At 45.0% G+C, this 17,273-nt stretch overlaps 1 protein-coding gene across 3 annotated transcripts in view; it reads left to right on the forward strand.

Moving 5' to 3' along the window:
- The first annotated feature begins 475 nt into the window (after positions 1–475).
- ash1l (ash1 (absent, small, or homeotic)-like (Drosophila)) overlaps positions 476–17,273 on the forward strand; it is a 30,412-nt gene continuing 13,614 nt past the window's right edge. Inside the window, exons 1-10 of one of the 3 annotated variants that reach the window (XM_072370422.1) lie at positions 476–793; positions 1,808–1,907; positions 4,769–5,559; positions 7,084–11,479; positions 14,968–15,634; positions 15,785–15,958; positions 16,099–16,193; positions 16,507–16,580; positions 16,711–16,756; positions 17,014–17,122. In XM_072370422.1, coding sequence (XP_072226523.1) covers positions 4,963–5,559; positions 7,084–11,479; positions 14,968–15,634; positions 15,785–15,958; positions 16,099–16,193; positions 16,507–16,580; positions 16,711–16,756; positions 17,014–17,122 — 6,158 coding nt within the window. In that variant the 5' untranslated portion in view covers positions 476–793; positions 1,808–1,907; positions 4,769–4,962. The other 2 variants (XM_072370424.1, XM_072370423.1) reach the window with 2 other exon arrangements.

Below are 17,273 nucleotides of genomic sequence, written 5' to 3' on the forward strand. Positions count from 1 at the left end.
CATCGAGGCACAGATACATGTTGTGCAGCCTACTCTTATGATCCAATACTTAAAGATGCAATTAAAATGTAATTAGCCTAATGCCTGTAGCCCTTCACAATTGAACTATAATCAAATTGATTGTCACTAGATTATAGTGACATATTTTTCTAAATTGATAAGGTTATTAGTAGCCTGATCCGCCAATAAGTCCCTGTCCAGTCCTGCTGCTTAATTATTTATAAATCCTTTATAAGAATGTTGTTGTTTAGGTAACTCAGTCATTAGTCAGTCAACTAAAAGCTTCAGTTCCAACAGAGTAAAGGAAGTACAATGGTTTATTTATAGGTTATCGAGCTCTGTTCCCCTCTCCTGCCCGCTCTGTTTATATACCGTAACGTTACGTTGACCCTCTGTGCCCGCTCACCAGGCACCGCGAGGCTGACAGTTGGCCGTTGCATACCATCAAACACACCCTGAACCAACCCGAAAGACGGCTCCCTACGGCTGCTGAAAATAGCGAAATAATGAGCCACAGACATTTTTGTCAGTGACCAGGGACCGCAGGAACCGACATTTCCACTCCATTCCTCACCTCTCCTCCTCTCTTTCTCCCCTCCGCCCTCCCGCTCCCTCCTCCCTCCTCGGTGGGACTGAGAATGCCCGTGTTGTACTGACACAGTAGCGATACGGGTTGAGCAGACATGGAGGCCCGATTAACGAGAGAGGCCCGTGTTGACACATCCAGGCCCAGCTAACGCGAGTCGTTGTGGATTTCAGAGCATCTCGGGAAATATTACGGATACCAGTTGCTGTAAGGAAAAAGGGATTTTAACAGCGAGGAGGAAGAAATAGAGGGAGATCCATTTCGGGTCTCTGTTGATTCAACGCAGCCGCCATTTTGTTGACAGTTAGTGTTTTTTTTAATAACCTACACGGCGCTGCATCTGTTATTTTCTACCACTGGAATATAATTCGCCATATTTTTTTGCGAGTGTTTCCCGCTCGATTTAATTGTGCGTTAGTCTTTGAAACCACTTTGAAATATTTTTCTGCTTTAGCTCACTTGCTAGTACATCGTTAGCCGTCGTAGCTGAGATGTAGTAACACGAGTGTCTACGAGAATGTGACGGAGATGCAAGATTATGTACATCACTTGCCCTGAGTTGTGCCCTATTCTTTCGGTTTCTACAAACTGTGTAAAAGCTGTGGGCGTTTGCTTATTGTTTGTTGCCTATAAACAATATAATTACTGGCTGTGCAGGGTGAAAAGAGCTTAAATCGTCCTTAAATAGGCTGCTGATAGATGGCTAGTTAGCTGCTGCCAGTGCCATTGATACACACTGTAGCACGGGCTGTCTTATTATTAGATGGGTGTTAACTGTCTTTATGTTGTAAATTAAACACAAACCTTTCATGATTAAAGGGTTATATTAAGTGGCTTTACCCCTCTACCTTCTACTGTCCTACGTATTTTGGAAATGCATGTCTTACGGGGATGCTTTGCATGTTGGCACTCAGCTTCCACCATCGCAACTTTCTGTTTTGGAGCGGCAAGGTTAACGATTGATTTTTCAATAGGTCGTCAAGAGCAGCGTGTAGGGATTTCAGTTTGAAATTTATGGCAAGATTTTTACTCCAGTTGACCTTCTTTGGCACGGTCGGTAACAGTAAGAACAGCCCAAGTTGTAGCTTGAACACGAGGGACAATATTTGAATTTGAGGTTTTGTCCTTAGTTATGACTCATGGCACATGGCTTTGATTGATTTATTGAAGGCAGCAATGGTATAACCAATGTTTGATCGTATTTTGGTTTTGCTATTTCAGCTGTTGGAAGATAAAAAGATATGTGGCCACCACGTTGATACCGATGAAGGCAGGACACAGAGCCGAATAATGTGATCACTGTTTCTGGACAATTTCAGAGGTGAGTAAAAAAAACATGTTTCTTATTAGATTAATTACATAGTATTTTAAGTGACAAGGAATCCCTTTAAACATTGATCTCTGGTCCGGTATTCGTCAGTTTAGCCGATTTTAGCATGCTCATGTTTACACACGAGCTATTCTTTTCCACGTTGAATGCATTGCAGAGTACTTTGAAAGGCTGCAAGCTTATGTCTCCAATGCTGGGCTTTCTTAAGACAAACACAGTTTTATGACTAAACGATGAGTAGCCACTTTGAAAATCAAGTGTGCTCGGTTAGCAGGCTCATGAGCTATTCCCATGAGGGGCAGTGTTGACTGTACAGGAAGCTGCGTGCAGATAATGCTGTTTGGTTTGTTCAACCCTTCGCTGGTCAGCCACGTTTTTTGCATAATATGTGGCAATTGATTAAAATTCTATACACAGATGTTGTGCGCTATTATTAATTCGTAATGAGCTGCTGCAGAACACGTTTGCATGCTGCAGGTCTGACTGACACCTGTCATTCTGTTCCGTTTTATTGCAGCCACTTGAACAATTCTTTTATCTTGTGGTCTTAAACATTGTTGCTGCTGCTTTCTTTTTGGTCTGTGACGGTTATATAGCACTGCCGTTGTTAGGCGATACAAACCAGTGGTAGTAGTAAAGGAATTTGGCTGGTTTCCCCACAGACTCAGCTCCTCACTAATACCGATGGAGTAAAAAGCCCTGGAAATGACAGGGAGCTCTCGGGGCAGACGCCAGCCCTCATGTGAATGATGTGGGGGGTGGGTGGGTTGGATAGTATTGCTATGGCCAAAGGGAAATCAGCAGTTATGAACAACGTGTGCAAAAGTGAGGAGGGAGTGAAAGGAGGGAGGGTTGGGAGTAAGGGGAGGAAAAAAATGGGAGGGGGTGCCAGAAGTTGTTTACTACGTTCCTCCATGCTCTGCTGTGATTTTTGGAAGTTAACCTGATAATAATTAAGGATTGTCACGTATTCATATTTTGTTTAGCATTTTTTTCTTCTTCTCTTTCTACTTTAAATCATGATTATTGCTCTAAAAGAACTAAACAAACACCAGACTGACTGACTATTATCAGCTTTAAAACCAATATTACGTAGTTCTTTAGTATGACTGATAATACAAATTACTGTTTTGTTGTCATTACTGCTTTGTAAATACAAAAATACCTTGACGCCAAACTTGAAAATGATATGCTTAGACGTTAAGGTTTATCTATCGCAAAATCGACAGTGGTCCAGCCGAGTAACATATTATTAACGCCAGAACAAGTGCCAGTAAATGACCTGGCTTAGCCTGTTAAACATGAAAGAAATGTATTGACGCTCCAGCAGGCTTTACTCAAATCTTATGTCAGTAGGCTCTCACAGTGCTTGGGTCTACTGTGGCTTTTTTTTTTTTTGGCATAGCTGCTGTTGGGCTATGGAGGCAGTTCTGGTATCACTGCAAGTGTTTAGAATAAAAGAATGAGGGGTACGTTTGTCACTGCATGTAAGGAGGATACAGGGAAGAGAGTCGGTTGGGTGGGTGATGGGTGAAATGTGTTTTTGATTAAAGTTGGAACACAGTAGATTTCGTTTGTGTGCTTTTACACGGGTGCTTTCCAAGTTTGTGAAATAGAGAAGGGAGACGATGGGAAAAGCTTATAGAAATAGCATAAGAGTGCTGAGATTTATGAAGTGTTAAAGAAAAGAGGGAGGTGTGACTTGAGTGTGGTATGTGTAACAAGGGAGAGTCGACGATTTTGAGGCAAAATTGAAGTAAACATGGAAAAGAGGGTGTCGTGGAATATCAGGCAAGAGTCCAAAAGTTGTGCTGCGTATACCGTGTGGTTAAAGAAGAAGCATCTCTCAACAAGAGAGAGAACTGTTTTCAACAGTCACAATCCAGAAGAAAATGCTTTGTAAGACAATATACGTGGAGCACATTTTTTTCTTCTCTTGCTATGATGTTTTACAAACGCGATGACTTGTATGACTTTCCTGAAGCTCCATTAAGTAGCTCATTTAGTGCTTTCCACTAATGTAGGGTGCAGGAAAACCGCAGGCACATTGACGCTCAATCATTTGCTCTCAGTTGCTGCTGGCATAGGCTGGGAAAGGCGGCCAGATCGTCTGTCTAGTCCCAGAGGACCCAATGTGCTGAGGTCACAGTTCTGAATTGCCTCCAAATGACTTCAGCCAGAGAAAGCACCTGCTCGGGGGCGAATCCGCATTAAATCACTCAGTGGCCATGGGGAGCTGTAGACAACTTCATTGAATTGGGCTGTCCTCTACGGAGAACAATTAAGAAGCATACTGCTCTCTGTTGTTGTGCTTACACAGGGTAGGAGAAGTTTGCCACTATCACAGTTACTAGGGTACTTATGTGGATGCTCAGCATCTTAGCCTGTAACACTAATAAGAACGTGGAAGTGCTGTGAGATTAACTATTGACTCTGAACATCATGGGATTTGTTAATCGCAGGTGGACAATTCCGAATCCCTGTGCCTGAGGTTACTTTTCTGAGTTGCAAATGCCTCGGCTGTGTAAATGGGTCGCAGATTCGTATAGGCTTTTTTGGGAGAGCACATTGTAATAAAAAAAAATAAATAAACATTTAAAAAAAAAAAAAAAAATGGTACTTTAATCACCCACACAGAATGAAGGACCATTTCTCACCGGATAGATAATAAAGAATGACTGCCTTTCATGTGTTTTACATCATAATTCTTTATAAGACATTTTACACTCAACAGTTTCAAGGCTAAGGTTAAACTGTGAGTGTTTTGTTGATGCTCTGTGTGACTAATGGGGATTTGTTTTTGTCCCTCCTTTTCTACTTTCTCCCTGCTTTACCTGTCTCTGGTCGTATAGTTGAAGGACGGAGAAAGAGGGCTGGACAGCCAAGAAGGGAGAGAAGCCACTTCACAACAAGGAGAGCTTCACCCTCACTGCAATCCCCCCTCCCCCCTTTCCCCCTTCACCCCTATCCCATCCCCACACAAAAACTCTACCTGGTATCCACAACATCCCCTTCCGAATAAACGTGTACACGCCTCAAAGTTCTGATGGATCAGAAGATTCAGGGTAGAACTGCAACTCCACCCCCCCATCACTCTGGTGCTCCCACAGGGGAGCGAGAGAAGGAGGGAGGGGGTGGGAAGAAAGAGGAAGAGGACGAAAAGCAGCGGGACAGAGAAAAAGAGGGAGCTGCTGCACCTTCCGCACCAGCGGGAGGTGCAGGAGGTGCCAGTGGTGACCAGTCCCATTTCTCCATCAAAGAGAGCAGCCTGTCTGAGGGCAATGTCAAACTTAAGATTGGCCTTCAAACAAAACGCATGAAGAAGCCCCCGAAAATCTTGGAGAATTATGTATGCCGACCAGCCTTCAAGGCCACTGTGAGGCATACAGGTCGTGGAGGAGGTGGTGCTCGCGGAAACCGTGCAGGGGCCACAGGTGATGGGCCACACAACCATAGCCAGAGTCCACAAACGGGCCGGGAAAAGGAGAGGGAAAATAGTCCCAATGTCAACAGACCACCAGCTTCATCATCTTCATCAGCGCTCTCTGCTAAAGCTCCTACACCAGCTTCACCTGCTCCTCCTCCTGGCAGCACTTACGCCTCATCACCCTCCCAGGTGAATGGGAATGCTCCAGCGAAAAAGGTAAGGCGGGAGAACTTTGTCAGTTTATGTAGTTTGATTCTGTTCTTGATTCCCACTTTGCAAACTCTAACCATTCAGTATTGACTATTATTATATTCCCTAGTTTAGCTTTTCTACTTTGTGTACATACTTGTGTTATTTACCTAACATCCTTTATATATCATCAGTCAGCCACCGATAGTAACCAAGCTGTCGTAGTAATTACTGTGTTATCACAGTTTAAAAGGAAGGCATAAATTGTTCTTTAGTTTTCTTTGTGTTTTCCAAGGGCCTGTTTCTTTTCATCATGCACCACCCCCTCCAATCTCCTTCTGTCTGTGTCGTCTATCTTCTGTCTCTGCCTGGTCATGTCCTCTCCACCCCCCATCCCTGCATGACCCTTCTCACTTGCTTTCCCTCTCTGTCCCCAATCTGACCCCGTTGAGTAACTCCCCCTCCATTCCCAGCCTTGCATGTAACACAGCAGTGGATTGAAAGTCTTATCAATGAACTTAAATTTGTATGAGGGTAAAATAAATGTCCTTGCTTTTAATCTCTGAAGCCTACTCCACACATACACAGGTATTTAAAGAAATAGCTTTATCAATACTTTGTGAAAAAAGAATGGCATCCATACAGCGTTGTGTGCAGTAGATATCGATCCATATGGAAATGCTGAAGGCAACCGGAACAGCAAAAGTTCCTCCCTGACACCTAACTGTACACCTACAGTAAATACAGAGGGTACAAGTGGCAGATCACGTTAAGACAGTTCAAAGGAGTTATCTTTCATGCAGGATCTCTCCTCACTAAATAGTTCAGTGTGCATGCAACTTTTCTGACAGGACTGACAAGCGATCTCATAGTTGCCTTCCCCTCAATATGCAGACAAAGCACCTCACTCAAAGACAACTCTTACTCTGCAGCAACAACCACTTTATTCTCAACGTTGTCCCACAAACTAGAGGTCTAATCAGGTTTCGTGTCAAACGGCAACATTAACGGCTGATTCTGTGTTGGATGGAAGCAGTGAACTCCATAGCATACTTTAACACCTCCGTTCCATATGATGTACATGCGTCTATCAACATTGGTGCTACCTTACAAGCGTCTCCTGCTCCCCTCCCAGCAACAGACTGTTGGAGAATTTTCTTGCATCCAACCAGTGAGATGGTGCATGTGATCTGATGTGGCAAGTCAAAAAGCCTAGTTACCATGTTCACATAACAACACTGCAACTGGACTACTTAAAAAATAGTTTTTATCTTGGCTTTATTTTTAAAAAATATGTTTATTTGTATTTATCAAAAGACTTTGTTGGCATGTGGACGTTAGACAAAGACACACAGAAAAAGCTGCATTTCAAAAAATACCTGTGTTTGTGTGGATAAGGCTTAATATGCACTTTGTGTAGAAGAATTTTGTTCTGTTGCTCTGTCATTGTACTATTTTACTGCTGTGCTTCTAGGGAAACAACACGGTATAAATATAACCAATCTTGAAATTGGGTGATAAGTTTTCCTGATTTGTTTCTTCTTCATGCAGGGTCCAGCAAAGATGGATTGTAAGCCTGATTCAAAGTCAGAGACAAAAGCCTCCACTACCACATCTGAGAGACCCCTTAACCTTCATCGCCCTCCACCAGATGGCAAAACGCATTCCTCTGGGAAGAAAACACCGACTCCACAAACCAACCCCCGCACTTCTTCACCTTCCTCGCCACTACCTGCATCAAAAGAACTCAGCTTTGACAGCGTTAAGCCTCCCCAATACACCTACAGCACAGAAGGTCAGAGAGACAAGGAAAAGGGTGTCCAAAGTTGGGGAGCTCCCACAGTCACTGAGAAATTAGCCCAACTTATAGCGACTTGCCCACCTTCAAAGACCCCTAAGCCAACCAAACCCACAAAGAGTGATCCTACCCCTCCTCTCCCAAGCTCAGGCTTTATGGCTCCTACAGCCAAGCAGCGGGACAGGGCAATGGCCAATCGGAACACATATTCAAGAATGGTGCACCTTTCTCCACCGCCCCCTGTGTCAAGACCACCTGGTCGGCCCTACGGTTCTAGGAACAAAGACAGTGTCTCAGAAAATTCCCCCATTCAGACGCCACTAAGGAAAGAGGACTTAGAGGGGGCTGGAAAAGTTATTGGCAGCAGCAGCAGCAACAGCAGTAGTCGCAGCAGCAGCCCTGCATTCACCTACAGCAATAACCGTCTGTCAGCCACGTCAAAGGACAGCAACAGTGACAACAGCAACAGTAGTATTTCTAAGTCACAGTCACGTCCTGCTCACAGCTTATCACATACCACATCTTCTCCATCTTGTCCTGTTTCCTCCTCTTCCTCCATTTTAGCCGAGCAGAGGACAGTAAGTGCAGTGAGTCACCTGGGCTCCGCTGTCCCCTCACAAGGACACCAGTCACGAGAGTCTCCGGCTCCGGCAGAGGACAGCGATGCAGGGGAGAGGGAGAAGGACAACGATGGCCCCAGAGACTTAACCAAGTGCCCTTCTTCAACAGGAACAGGAAAGCCAGAGGGGAAAGACAGGGGAGCAAGTAATCAATCACTGCATGCTGAGAGGAGCAAGAGCTCTAGCCCGAGTAAGCGCAGCCCCAGCCGGGATAGTAGTCGACCTGGTCGAACTTGCAGTCCTCCTGAGTCTGTTAGACAAAGGGCACCTTCTCCATCAGAGCTATATGATGAAGATGGACCACAGACACCTCTTAGAGATGATTCTCCTGATTCATCTCTAGACTCACCTGCAGAGCAGGACAGCAAACCCCTTAAAAAGCGCAGGGGACGAAAACCCCGCTGGACTCGTGTAATGAACAAGACACAGACTCACAGAGCAGGCCAGGACTGTCCCTTCAGTGAGAACAAAACCACCATGCCTTTATCTTCAAGCTTGGAAACACCATCACCGCCGGTTAAAAGACCTGTGGGCAGGCCTCCCAATCCAAATAAGATCAAACCAAATCCTCTGCCACAGAGTTCAGTTTCACAGCTCTTCCCACTCCAGCCTAAGAAAAGGGGAAGACCGAAGTCCAAAATGCCAAGGCTGGATGCCCCAGGTCCTGGGAACCCCCCTAATAAGCTTGCCCCCTCCAAGGTCTTTTCATCTTTACTTAAGTCCAAAGAAGAGCAGGACCCACCTGTTCTTCACCCTGAAGTGGACTTAAACCCTCCTAAACCTATGCCTAGAAAACGTGGACGTCCCAAGCGCCTTCCTCCCACCTTACCACAAGAGGGTCAGCCTCCCACTTTGGCTCCAGAAGCAGGAGACATGGGAGACAAACGCTTCCGCAGTAAAGGAAACGGGCAGCTTATTATGAAAACTATTATTGGCAAGATCAATAAGATGAAAAGTGTGAAGCGGAAACGTATTCTGAGTCAAATTCTACTTGGCCCAAGAACAGAAGACACCCCTAAAGGGAGCACCAGTGGAGTGTCTGGCACTGTGGAAGTTGCAACCCAGTCATTATCCTCCCTTGCTGCTTCTTTTGGGGGAAAATTAGGGCCACAAATTAATGTCAGTAAAAAGGGAACAATATACATGGGTAAGAGGAGAGGCCGTAAACCAAAAGCACCGGCTGGTATTGGAGCTGCAACGTCATCGCCAGACCACTTTCTGTGTCCAAACACCGCTTCTCCTCTCCATCACCATCAATCACAGTCTCAGCAGCATCACCAGGTCTCCACCTCAGAGGTATTTCCCTCTCCCTCCCTCTCACAGTCAAGTGGAGGCCACAGTCCCATCAGTGATGCCAGCTTTGTGGAGCCAGGCACAGTGCACTTTTCAGGTCACTCTCACTATTCTAACTCCCATCATAGCCACAACACATTCTCCTTCCCTCCCCCAACCTTTTCAGCCCCGAATAAAGTACTTGGTTCAATGTCATCCTCTATTGCCACTGCAGCTTCCCAGAAAAAGTCATCTTACCGTGGATACCCTCACCATCACCATCATTACAGGCAGCACTACCATTATCATAAGCTTTCGCCTCCGAGGCCGCTCCATCCCACCTCCCCTGCTCCCCTCAGCGAGCTAAAAGAAGCCACTCCATCACCAGTCAGTGAGTCACACAGTGAAGAGACAGTGCCCAGTGACAGTGGTATTGGAACAGATAATAACAGCACATCTGACCGTGGTGAGAAGACTGGAGGGACAGGTGGCTTGGGTGGAATTGGGATGCTGCCCGGAATGGGCAGTGGATTATTAATGCCAAGTGTCATCGGTTCAGCTATGGCTCCAGGGATGGGCCTTAACTCCAGAGGCAGGCGTCGACACTCCGCTGTGCTCATGGAACATCCGTCACCCTCTCCATCCCCCCATGGTGTGAGGTCATCACCTGATCCCCGTAAACCTCACCCGGCAGCTCCCGTCTCCTCTTTACTGGGCCACAAGGAGAAACACAAGCACAAGTGCAAACGCCGCAACCATGGATGCCCCGGCTACGACAAGCTAAAGAGACAGAAGAGGAAACGAAAGAAGAAATACTTGCAGCTGCGGTCTCGGAGGCTGGACCCAGACTTTCTTGCTGAGCTTGATGAGATTATTGTGATGCTAAGTGAAATAAGGATAACACATCGTTCCACAGGGCACCGGCTCGGCAGTGGACTTGGCATGCCAGCAGGAACGAGTCGAATGCCAGGGGTGGGGAGCAGAGCCAGTAGTGGAATAGGAGGCACAGGTGGCCCTCCTCCTCATCATTATGTTCACAGAGATCTGCTGCCTACAATCTTCAGGGTTAATTTTGGCAGGTTCTACTCTCATCCTGCATACTCCTGCGACCCGTTGCACTACGTTCGCAAACCAGACATGAAGAAGAAACGGGGGCGGCCTCCCAAATTGAGGGAGTCCATGTCTGAGGTTCCATTTGTACCAGGGCTTGGATTTCCACTCTCAGGTGGAGGCTTCTACCACCCATCCTATGGTGTTCCTTACTCATCTGGGCCCCTGGGGTTGGGCTATTACAGAGGCTATCCTCCAGCAAGCGCTCTGTATCCTCACCCACACCACCAGTCACCTCACACAGCCCCATCCCACCACTCTCACCACTCACCGTCTTTCCCGCCTCCTCCCCCAACTTCTTATATGCATCATCACCATCCTTCTCACCTTCTGCTGAATCCCTCAAAATTTCACAAGAAAAAACACAAGTTGCTTCGGCAGGAGTACCTGGGAGGAGGAAGGTCCCCTGTCCTCTTCCCACCCATGTCTTCTGAGCTTTCTTTCAACTGGCACCATAAACACAAACACAGACACAAACACAGAGAGCGATTTTCTGAGGAGGACAGGGAGGAAGCAGCAAGGAGTGGATCAGGGAGCCGGGCTAGCGCAGGGATTTCTGACAAAGGAGCATCAGGTAAAGGAGAGCGAGTGGGCGGTTTGGGAATGGCAGAGTCTTTACAAAGATGCCGCTTTGGAAGAGAGACCTCCAGTGCCACTTCCAGCAAGCAAGCTGCTGCCACCTCTGCCAACTCCCCTTCTTCCTCCTCTTCCTCATCTGCAGAAAGGTACAAGCGCAAAGAGAGCTCCATGTCCTGTCTAGGACCTTCTAGGCTTACACTGGGAAGTAGCTCTAAAGGCCATCACCCAGTTGAATCCTGGTTCAGGATGGGCAGCCCAGAAGGAGAATACTCTAAGCTTTCACGGAGTCAAATGGCACCTGGCCAAGTTTCATTCTCAGATGGACGAGCAGAAGACCCAGCAGGCTGCTCAGACAGTGAGGACGAGGAGCCTCTCACACCCACAGAGGATGTAGAAGCTCACAATTCTCCAAATCTAACAAATCTGTTTGCTACTGCTCTCACCCGCACTTCACTCAAGGGAGGCAGGAGCAGGAAGGCCGAGATGGCTACAGAGAGTTCCAACTTCTCCCACATGGAGCGGCCGATGAGAAAGGACCGCTCAACATCAGCAGAGCGGAGAGACTTAGGTGAGTCAAATTTGGCTGAGTAAAGCTTGCATGCAACAAAAAAAAACAACTATGATTTGTTTAAAAGAAACCTCTGCACAGTAATGATAGTAACTAAATGTTATTTGTTATTGGACATTTAATTCACTGCATTGATTCACTTTTATTCATGTAGCTCATGAAGCTTGTAACTTTGAACTATTCAGCACAAAAAAGTATTTTGACCCATATTCAGCGTGACATTGTTGAAGGTTACTGGTGTCAGTTGTGCACCATATTCATTTTCCAAAAATAGTTCAGATTTAGGAGTGTTAGAGTCCTGTCTGAATATGATTGGCTGATGTCTAATCAGCTCTGTGGTTTGGCACAGCTATGGTAAAACTGGCACAGTGTGCAGTCAATCAGGTCTAGCATAAACTCCCAACTTGTTTTTGTGGGCTGTAATCGTTTCAAACACTGCCATATGGCACAGTAAGTGGGCTCTCAGATGTTACTGAATCTCGGCACGTGCACACACGTGTGTCTCATGAAAATCCTTTATTGTATGTTGAGATATTGTGCCGTGGTTAGCACTGGAACCCTCTATACCTCAGTTGTGGCTGGAACAAACAACACTGGAAAAAATGATCCGTTCTGCCTCTGGAGCCCTCACAGTCATTCTGAAAATAGAATTAAGATACTACTGGCCACTTATTTTAGTGAAAAAGGTCCACTTGAAAGACACAGAGGCATCCCCTCTGTCTGACATTTGGTAGCGCTTATTGGTGTTTACTATCTTGGCTAGAGAGGCATGTGTGATTACTTTAACTTGCTTCATGGTGAGGATGAATGGCCACAGTTGATGCAGCCAGAGCTCATCTTACTAAAAGGGTGGAGTATTTTGTCAACATTATATTTTCAAGAGACATTTTGCTCATTTGCCCACAGTAGGAGGCATCCAGCACCTGTAAGACACCTGTAAGATCCAGATGTAAGACACTCCTCAGCAATGCTCTTTCTTTATTGACTCTTAATGCCAGCTTGTGTGTGAGAGAGAGAGAGAGAGAGAGAGAGCAAAGGCAGAACAGGTGATAGTGAGTGTAACCCAATGTTAATCTGCATATCCTTGGGTTAGATGGGAAATTAAAAGGTTTCTATTTAGGCTGTACGTTGCAGCTCAAAACAAGGTAATCCTGGATTAGATCTCAGGACATGGGGTCAAACAACGGTCACAGACGGCACTGTGACTGTCGGGGAGGCCAAGGGGGGGAGTCTGGGGACTGAGCTGGCACACAAGATAAGTAGGGAATGACAGAAGTAGATGAATTTACACTGACAGAGGAGAATGTGTAGTCTGCTGTGGGGGGAACAAAAATAAAAGAGAGGCCAGGATAGTGCTGGGCAGTATGTGGACTTTTAGATTTATATCTGTCTTGCTTCATAAAGGATGCATACAGGACAGGGCCAGTGTTGCCCACACATAGACTTTGCTTGGGCAATTCGGGTATACTAAGTGCCTTCCTTGTATAATTTTGCAGTTCAAGACAGTAAAATCAAACTTTTGACTGTTTGCGTAAAATCTTATTCTACTGTAAAAGTCTAATTTACTACACAATAGAAATAAATGGGAAAGTGAAACTTTTGACTGTTACAGCAGGTATGAAAACAGCCGAGATGTTACGGCAGTATCAGTGTTTTCCACAGAATCAGATTATACTGGTGGTGGCGTTTGGGCTGGATTGAACTATGTTAAACTGGAGAGTGAATCGTGGGATATTTTTATGTTTCTGTCACTTTCTTCATTCCACTGCCCACTGAGCAGACTGCATTAGAAAAGTCCGTCATATTTACTTGGTCAGTTTAGCTGCCGCTGAACCTGGGGCACGACCACATTGTTGTCATGACAATAACGCAGTGATACGAGCTGCTGCGGATCGAGTGAATACGAGGTATTCCCTCTCTGTGCTTGAAGTGGAGAAGAGCAGTGCGAGGGAGTGAAATTCTTACATTTGTTCAAAAGTAATTTTGCATTTGGTGCTTTTCTGAAAAAAACATGCTTAGGATTTTAAGGAAGTCAAAAGTCTTTGGTAACAGCGGAATCCAATAAGCATTCCTGCTGTGCAAGATGGTGTATCAGTTCAAATCGGCAGTTCAACGCGCATCTGATCTGCCAGATGAATGAGGAGAAGCGAGTGCGTGTGCTCACGGTGTTCTGCCCACAGATGTAATTTAGCCTCCAATTTATCCAAAACCTTGCTACATTTAATATGCACTGGGTTTTTTTTGGGGGGGGGGTTATTCCTTGAAATTTACTAACAAAGTCGCACAAAGAATTAAAAGATATTTTTGGCAGTGTAAAGCTCAACTTGTTGCTGACAAATACAGCAGAAAAGTCAGGGGACAGTAAGGGGAAATACTCAAACTGGCACAGATTTCAAGGGAAAACATAAAAATATATTGACAAAAATGAGCTTGTCTTGTTTTATATCTTGTTTGAAAACCAAACACAGATATGAATTCAAACATTTGTGTATCACCCAACCCCTTGTGGACCTGGGCAGCGTGTACAACAATTAACAATGTGTTGGAAACACTGGATATGCATTTGTATAAAAAAAAATTTAAAAAGCAGACATGAATACTTAGCAGAAACCCACCAGGGACAGATGGTGGTTAAAATGGGAACTCATAGTTTCTAATAAATGGGATCTTCTCTTACACGGTGACTTCGTCTGATGCAGGATTTTACAAAGTCTAGACTAATTCTTGACATAATGTCAAGATTCAGTGTTTTAATCCCCGCGATGTTGAGTATGTGAGTCTGCTACAGTTTGAGTTGTTTGAATTTTATCATTAGAGGGAATACACAAGACTCCAATAAGAACAACGCTGTATCAGTGTTGCCTGTAGATTTTTTTTTTTAAAGAGTATTTTAGTATGGAAACATTCAATGAAAATGAATGGAAAATGAGTCTTAAGTTTGAGGGTTAGGGAAAGCTGGTGACCATTCTTACATGGCCACGGCAAGTGTGAATGGAAAGAGGCAAGGCAAGGCAATTTTATTTGTATAGCACATTTCATACACAAGTGCAACTCAATGTGCTTTACATGGCAGGAAAATAAATGACAGAAAAAAAGGATGAAAGACTTAGAAACACAGCGGGAAGGAGGGTTCTCTATGGTCAGGCGAGGGCAGGATGTAAGAAGTGGGGAGGCAAGAAACAGGAGAACAACGATAAGAGGAATATGTGTGAAAGTGAATCAGTGTCAGAGACTGCGAAGCTGGGCAGGGAAAGGTGGAAGACAAAAAGGAAATATGAGTGTAATCTTAATGGAAATGAAAGGAGAGATTTGAAGAAAGATGACCAAGAATAGAAAGTGCATATATTGAGAATAAGTTGAAGATTATGCTGGAAAACTGTAATGTACAACTTTCTGAGTATATATACTTTAAGTGTCCTGTTTACATGATGTGTTCTCAGGTGTTTGGTGCCGTATATGCAGTAGTAATTTGCTGTTTCTTCTTGCAGGTTCATCGGGTATCCCGATGAGAGGTGTTACCCTCCCACCCTCTGAAGGGCCTGAAGGATCGCTGCACCATCGGCCGCAGCACCTTCACCAGCCCTCTCTGTTTCACGTTCACAGCTCAGCCTCCTCCTCCTGCCTGTCTGCGTCTCAGGACTGTTGCCTTGATGCCTCCCTGCCCCACCATTCCCATCGAGTACAGCCACCCAAACACAGCCTGCATCATGTCAACAAAATTCTGCGAGCCAAAAAGCTGCAGAGACAGGCTCGCACCGGAAACAATGTGGTGAAGAAGAGGGGCCCTGGACGTCCCAGGAAATATCCGCTGCCCTCCCCACCCCCATCCCCACCCCCTGTGGTTGAGTTGAATCAGACTCGGCACAGGGACAGTGGGGGAGAGCGGCTAGCAGGGGGAAGAGGGTGGGAGGGTGACACTGTCTCAGATGCTATTGAGTCTGTAGTCCAGGGCCAGCGTAGAAAAGGTCAGAAGAGAAAGCACTGGGAGAGAGAGAGGGATGAGGAAGAGGAGGAGGTTGAAGATGACAGGGAGGTTGAAGAGACTGTGGAACAGTTACCTGACAGAGAGGAGAACTTGGGCAACCTGGCAGCAAAGTCCAGAGCTGGGACAGGAAGAAGCTGGCCTGCCCAAGAAGAGCATCAGCACTTTCAGGGGTAAGCAGATATTCAGAACACTGTTTGCCCCTTTATAAGTCTCAGCTCTGGGACTTTGAAGTACTAATATCAAGATTAAGTGCTTGTATGTATATTAACTTTTGTCCAGTCCCGTTGACACTAGAAACCAACTCATAGTTCTATTTTTAGCTCAGTGGAAAGCAAGCCAGATGGCCAGGGCTCCTTGGAGTGCCCAGGCACTGTCTCTAGGGAACAAGCTCCACCCATGCCCACAAACAACCCGCGAGAGAAGAGAGCAGCTAGACCGCCGAAGAAGAAGTTCCAGAAAGCAGGACTTTATTCTGATGTGTACAAGACTGAAGAGTGAGTACAGAAGAAATATTAAACAAATCATGTTTTTCTAAGCATATCAATACTTGTTACAAAAAAGAAATAAAACACCCCATTCAGTGTTCTTTGCTGTTAGCGAGCTGCTTTCACATTTTTCTTTCTCTCTTGTTTAGCCCCCGCAGTCAACTTCTGCAGCTAAAGAAAGAGAAACTAGAATACATACCTGGGGAACATGAATATGGATTGTTTCCTGCTCCAATACACGTCGGTGAGTCTTAATGTAATAATTGATAGATCAGTGTTTTTTACCACTAACCAGATCCACAGTTGTTTAGATTTGTAGTTAAAATAAGTTAAAGTAACTCAGTCACGTGCCTGTATTTCCAGGTAAAGTTGAATAACTTAACCAGAAAGAGGGCTTTAAAATCTAGAAAAGATCATATTACGTCATTCTTTATTCAGGATTCAAAGGGCAAAATGATCCAGATGAACCTTTCTTAGGAACAGGACCCTCCTGCCTTTATATTCACTTATGACAAGACTAAAACTCACCCTAAATATCCCCTGCTTTGTGATTTCAGGGAAGTACCTGAGACAGAAGCGCATTGATTTCCAGTTGCCTTACGACATCTTATGGTTGTGGAAACATGATCAGGTGATCAATCTTCTTGAGCAGAAGTGTTTAAGAGTTTTTCCCCTGCCACAAGTGGTAGAGTTACCAGCACTGTTTTGGATAATTTATGCTCTGAATGTTCCTGCAACTCTATTATGTTTTTGCCTTTCAGCTGTACAAGAGGCCTGATGTCCCCCTTTATAAAAAGATTAGATCAAGTGAGTAACTGGCTTTGTTCAGCTGATCCAGATAAAAATGTACTTTCTGGTCATATTTTATTATGTCCTGCCAATTTTAAGCTAATCCATTCCACTCCACTCACTGATACTTTGTAGGTCACTTTGGTTACTTCTACATTTTCATCCTTGTTATCAGTTTGATGCTTTGTTTACAACACAGGAAATGTAGATATAGCATGTTATGAAGGTGTGACAAACTATAGATGTGAAAAAGTAATCCCCTGTTTGTGTTACAGACGTCTATGTAGATGTGAAGCCTCTTTCTGGCTATGAAACCACTACTTGCAGCTGCAGACCTCCTGAGATCGAGACTGAAAGAGGCTGTCTGGATGAGTGCCTGAATAGGTAGAGATGCATAACTGCACATAACCTTTTTTTTTTTTTTTTTTTACAGGTTTCACTTCAGTAGGTCGTGTTATAATTTAAAAATCAGCTCTCAGATTTAGTTGTGCCTTTATTCATGAATTTGATGTTTTGTTTTCGTGCCAAATCCCCA

This window comes from Leuresthes tenuis, unplaced genomic scaffold, assembly GCF_036924035.1.
Source record: "Leuresthes tenuis unplaced genomic scaffold, fLeuTen1.0.hap1 SCAF_18, whole genome shotgun sequence".
NCBI lineage: Eukaryota > Metazoa > Chordata > Actinopteri > Atheriniformes > Atherinopsidae > Leuresthes > Leuresthes tenuis.